The 6,189-nt window shown below is 45.7% G+C and overlaps 1 protein-coding gene across 1 annotated transcript; it reads right to left on the reverse strand.

Moving 5' to 3' along the window:
- Positions 1 to 1,293: 1,293 nt before the first annotated feature.
- On the reverse strand, positions 1,294 to 2,226 carry TEOVI_000131600 (uncharacterized protein; the record flags this gene model as incomplete). Its single annotated transcript, XM_067224556.1, has 1 exon — positions 1,294 to 2,226. One exon carries the CDS (start codon positions 2,224 to 2,226, stop codon positions 1,294 to 1,296), a length of 933 nt encoding a protein of 310 aa, XP_067080657.1.
- Between the last annotated feature and the right edge of the window lie 3,963 nt (positions 2,227 to 6,189).

Raw genomic sequence — 6,189 nt, forward strand, 5'->3', positions numbered from 1 at the left:
AGTGGCAATCATGTCTGCACGAGGCCTTCCACCTCACACTATTCTCCAAGGACCTTGACGAATGAGCAAAGCGGTAAATCCACTAAAAAAAATCTCGCGCTCTATCTTCATATTGTTGCGTCGCTTTCCTAGTGTCCGTCCTTGTTGCCGCGCGTGTTTCGTGAGTGCAAGTTGTTCAGTGTGTTTGGTTGGGCATTGGATGGTCTTTGGACCCAACATTGATACCAGGAGAGTCCCATCATCCATACTTTTCATTGTACCTTTATCCTGGTGCTTATTCCTACTGCTGGAATAAGTCCCACAACGGGAGCGTATTTGTTTGATGTGCTCACCGCATTTACAGCGTCTACTCCGTCTTTCCGTTGTTCAAACGTTAGTTTCGTGTGTTGACACCCGTGGATGCGGCACCTCGGCGAGAACACGCAGCTCGGCCCTGTCACCTCGTGGTCAGAGCTCCCATGCATAACACCCCGCGTGTGGTTCATAACAACATTCAAATCAGGAAGCAGGGCGTTAAAGTGGCACAACTAGGAACCTTGAGCTTGTGAAGCCATTCTTTGCCCGTTCATGTTTGGACAACCTCAGGCAAAATGTTGCCCCCAAACTGGTTCAACAGCGGTCCACCACTGAAACGTCAAAGTTTGATGTGCTCATCACAATGAAATGGGTCCCAATCACCTCTTTTTCTTTTACGCTGTTTTTATGGGAAACTGGAGCCGCAACCGCCGGTCTCCCCTGCCGAGGATATCTCAACACTCTACAATACAAATACAACTCGGGGACGAGTACAGAAAAATATGCCGTGGCAATGTAAGGTTTGCACTCTCCCTTGCTTCTTTGCTCTCCCTTACGCCGCAGCCCGATCATGTTGCCCCTATTTCCAACCATCAGTAGAGGCCCTGACGAACAACATGAAGAGGAAATGTAAACGACACGGAAGGGAAAAGGTAGAGATGCACACTCTTATCCAAATGGTGGGGTGATCACGTCGTCCAGTAATGGAATTCGGCCAAACCAAGGAAGGTCAGATGACCATGAACGTGAGTTAGACACGCAAAGTCGATTCCCTGAAAAAAAAAAAAGAAATTATCTAATTAAAGCATTCAAAAATAAACTATATGGGGTCACGTAAAACACTACTAGCGGGATTATTCACGTTAACAAATTACCGTGCCACATCCGCCGGAAGAAGGTGAAAGGACAGAAGCAAAGATCGCAAGTCTATACCTATTGGCTCAACTGCTCCTACAAGCAGCATATCTTTACATATAATATCGTTGTTTGCATTTTTTACTATGGGTGCTGGTCAATTAACACAGCGCCAACAATAAGCACCGCGACGAGCACCACGGGTGCAAGGGCAAAGTCGTCCTCCTCCGACACTTCATCCAAACCATCCACATCCTGAACAGTAACGCCGACTGTCCATGCCGCTTGCTGCGCTTCCCCTCTCGCTTTGATTACCTGGTTTCTATACGCACGAGCAACAGACGCCGATTTTTCCATATCAGTCAGGCTCGCCACTGCCGGCTCGAGTAATTCCGTCCACATATGGCATTTCGGTAAATGCTCGTTTATTGTCTTGTTCGGCGTCCGAGTGAAACTTTTAAGCCTTTCATACGTCTTACGTAACGTATCAGACTTTATCTTTAACGGCCTGCGGGTGCAGCTGTAGACGATCTCCGTACTTACGTTGCACTGAGCCTCCTTTACTTCCTCATCTTGAGAGGATATACCCTCAGACGAACAAGCTTTTCTAGCGGTGTATATCAATATGCGCTGAAGGTTTTTCTCTGCATTTCCTGCGTCCCTCGTAGCCTTATCTAATTTCCTCTCCACTTTGGAAGCTTCTTCATCCGCTATGTCTGACGCAATTTTTGCCTCAATCACGGACTTCTTGACTGCAGCGGCCGTTCCGATCGTTTTGTTACCTTCCTTCACACCCTGCGTCACGTGGAGGACCTTTTCAAGTGCCTCTTCCATATACTGCAGCGCCAATTTCGAAGTTTCGGCGTCTCCCGTAGCTTGCCGCTTAAGGGAAACCGCGGTACGTTTAAAAGCACTTAACTCCTCGCTTAGGTCACACATGTGAGTAAGACACTCTTCAAACTGGGTATGGCTATAATTAGCTGCATTAACACATATGTGCGGAATTGCCTCTGACTGAATTGCCAAGAAATGGAAAGAAAAAAGCAGTAGCGTCACTCCGCAAGTGAATGTCGCCATTGCTATTTTCCGTATTTCTATGTCTTACTTCCTGTAGCCCTCAGAAGTACAACTTACCCCACATCAACAGAAACCCCATAAATACACACACACACAGGAAAAAAAATAATAAAGCATTCCACATACAACACGCAACAAGCACAGAAAAAGCAAAGGAACACAAAGAAGCCCACATAAATAAACATTGACACTACAGCAACTATTGAGTATGACTCGGCTCTGTTATGAAACACCCAAAAGCCCGCTCCAAAAAACTGCGACATCAAAACGAAAACCGCAGAACCCATATATATTAAGGTAGCGAAGGTTCATTGGGGAAATGAACCATCGCTTGGGTTAACAATTGCCTGGTTTTACGGATTAGGCCTCATTTGAGGCAGCGCCACCGGTACCTCCTGTACCTCCATGTCATATCATTATCCCTTCAATAATAGGTCAATGTTTCCAACACCACTTCCTCCCATTAACCCTGAACGAGTTGCGTCAAATTCAGACAGAATCCGCGCCACGTGGTAAGAATCAAGCATAAAATGAGAGGGGTGGGGAAAACATTCCGCAAAAAAAAAAAAAATACTCAAAAACACATCGAGATAACCTCACGTTCGAAACAGTCAGTGGCAACAATTTAATCCTCAAGCGGTGGTTAAGCATTTCCTGTTGATCAAAAGTAATGCACATTCCAGAAGAAAGTATTGCCATGCCCTGGCGGTATGTACGGGGAGGGGGGATGTTTCCGCACAGTGTGGAACATTACTGGTGCGTCTTGGCAGCATGCTGTTGGCGGAAGCCCCAACATAAACGACATGAATTTCAGCAGTTCACCTTACTCACTCTCCTGACCCATGAGACCGCATACATGCACTTCCCAAGATGTATCATTCCTTTTCAGTAGACTTGGCCCCACAAGGTGAGTTTATGCAATCAAAAAATACATCCCTGGGGTATGAAAACAGCAGTGACCACTAAGGTCCTTTTTAATAATAAAAAAATTGATTACCGACAAACAGTTACTCAAAGATGCAGCTTTTTCAAGTCCTGTAAGCGAAGATGTCACGTCCAACCCACTTTCCCCTGGAAATGCTACAGCCAACACTAGGTAAGCAAGTTAATTTACCAGGTGTATTATACGCCGTGTGAAATGTACCACCCTACTTAAATGTGATTATTAGTTAGGTGCATCAGCAAAACTGAAAAGGGGGGAGTCCCCCAACATATTCTACATGATGATTCCGATAACTTCTCAGCGCTTTCATATGGGTTCACGGGCTTCACACCTCTTATATTTTTAGCATTCCAATAAAAGATGTACAATCAGATATTGTCAGAAGTTGGTAAATGTAAACGGAGAGTGAAACGGTGCTTCTTTGCTACACCATCGGCATTTGTCATTTCGTTCACTTTACGGATGAAAAAAGGTTATTTATCCAACTCTTCCCAAGTAATTAAAAAAAACTCGCGAACACACAAACAAAACGTTGTGCAGTAACTGCTCCGGTGATTGCACAACAGGATAGAACTATGTAAATGCTAAACAACCAGCACCACAGTCACCACTTCACCGTCAACGCTGTGCAGACTAAAAGGCAACGAAATTTGTGTATTTTTTTTCTCATAGGAAAGCATGAAAAGTGGAATGAATACAACAGGACGCCAAGCATAAACACATTCGCAAAGTTTAAACATAGATGAGGCAACCACAGAATCATTGTGTAAAGGATCCATGCGACGGTCGGCAGAAAATTTACCTCATCTTGTTGAAAACGACAGCGGTAGATGCTCTGAATGCCACGCTAAAAACGCTTGGACACCGAGCGCTAGCATTTAAAATTCAGGATAGGCGGAACGACAAACAGTAGCGAAAGTGCGCCCGCATCGCAAATGAAGTGTTGCATAGAATGCAAATAGAGGGCCTTACTTAAACAATAACATAGCCTTTAACAGGTAATTTACATGGACATGATCCAGAGTAAACATGCTCTAAAGCAAACATGTCGGTTACGGGGAGCACCAAACTGTCAAAAAGATTTAGTAATAAACTAACCGAAAGATCTCCAATGCACACACGAACTGCCCTTCACCCAGTGTAATTGCCATAAGGCAACACAGTCAGTGTGTTAACTAGAAGAAAACATGATCTGCAACAGTTCTCCTCTCCGGAAACTCTTTAATTGTCTCCATCAACTTTTCACAACTGAAATAGCCAAGTCAGGGTAGTGCAAGCAGAACTTTTGTTAATTTTGTTGACGCCAATGCTGGTTCTACACCACAGCAGTACGGAAATGCAATTTTCCAATCACTAAAATGTTGTTCCCTTATGTACGCGTATCGTCATCTGTCGACAAGTTAAGCCAAGTAAAAATATTCGGCGGCGTCAGCAATTTTTGAGTTACGCGTGAGTAATTAAAACTAGGTATTTTTCTCCGTCAAACTATTTCACCGTTTCTGCAATTTCACAACAATTTTGAGCCCCTCCACCCACTCATGAAGAGTATGATGTGATTACTCCCTTTCTCTCTGCAGCATTAATGTCTGCATGGGTCGGGTATGGCATGGGTGGAGTCGGTTTCATTAACTTCCGGCTATACACGCCGTTAGAAACTTGATTTAAATTGCGCTGACTCCGCTACCTCTGAGTACTTCTTCTGGTAACACATACCTCATCGCAGACATCACATTTAAACGTCGTAGCGACCGCTAGACGGTCACATTTATATACACGTATGCTAGACCCTAAGGTTTGAAAACCTTGTAACCACCGAACTGCTGTAGTGGAAACACGATTTTCGTTGACATACAGCTGACATTCGCCTCATCCATCCTTAGTTTCATGGCGGTGTCATGCTCACGAAGCTCGGATCATGGGGAGTGACAACAAACAACAAAACGGATCCCACTGACTGACAAGTGCACGATTTGCGCGTCGTTGAACGCTCCTTCATCATCGAAAGCAATTAAATATATACATTCCTATCTCCTCAGTGCACCCCAGCGAGCCGAAGCGTTTACAGTTGAACAAATTTTCTTCCAGCATTAGAATATACACACACAAACCAATATCTATTGGTTTTGTACAACGCAACTGATACCGACGACCGTTGCGCCTTAATGAGGGGGACCGCTACCTCTCGAGTTTTCCGGAACACGAGCGTTTCCGCGCCACTTTACGGCGGTGGTTTTAGCATCGTTTCCACTGTGCTACGCGATCCCTTGAATACTCGTTGGTAAACCTATTTACGAATGCCCGCAGCAGCCACAGTATCATTGAAGGGTAAATTGACCAGCAGTTTAGGGATCCCATTCACTATAACCCATATCTTTTACTCCGCCTATTCGCTGTGACCTACTGGGTCCCTGTTTAGCGCAGTCCGCAGTCATTAAACATCCATCGTGACTATCCACGGGACACCTCTAACGACCATCTTTGGAATAATCAACTGGCCAACCAAAAGCATGTTTCTCGGCACCCTCGCCCTGTAACCGCCCGTGCCGGTGCCACACTTCATGCTAACACTTCCCAAAAAGAACAGGAAAGTCCAAAGCCATGGAAGACACCGCCACAACAACCGGTACCGATGGGGAAGCGACTCCATCCCCCGCGGACACCCGTTGGCAACTAACGCACTCCTGCCTCCATCTACTTCATGCTACCTCAACATTTTGCGAGAGGAACCACCTTCCCATTCGGGGGAGACTGCCCATAAGCAGTAGTGGGTCCCGAGTCGACACTGTCTGCATGAAATGCCGAACACAGTGAAATCAATCCGTGAAACACCCTGCTTCGTCTCGTTTCTTCCCCCCCCCCTTATGCGCGTGGAAACAGTGATGTTGAAAGTCACCTCGGCCACCAGATATTACGGCCCTTTGAGTAGAAGTAGCGATGCGCGAAGGTGCTTTCGGGTAGGATGTCTGAAAAAAGATTCCCTGGCGATGTCGGCCACCTCAACGTGGTGCCAGGGTCCAGTA

Source organism: Trypanosoma equiperdum, assembly GCF_001457755.1.
Source record: "Trypanosoma equiperdum strain OVI genome assembly, contig: ctg_349, whole genome shotgun sequence".
Lineage (NCBI taxonomy): Eukaryota > Euglenozoa > Kinetoplastea > Trypanosomatida > Trypanosomatidae > Trypanosoma > Trypanosoma equiperdum.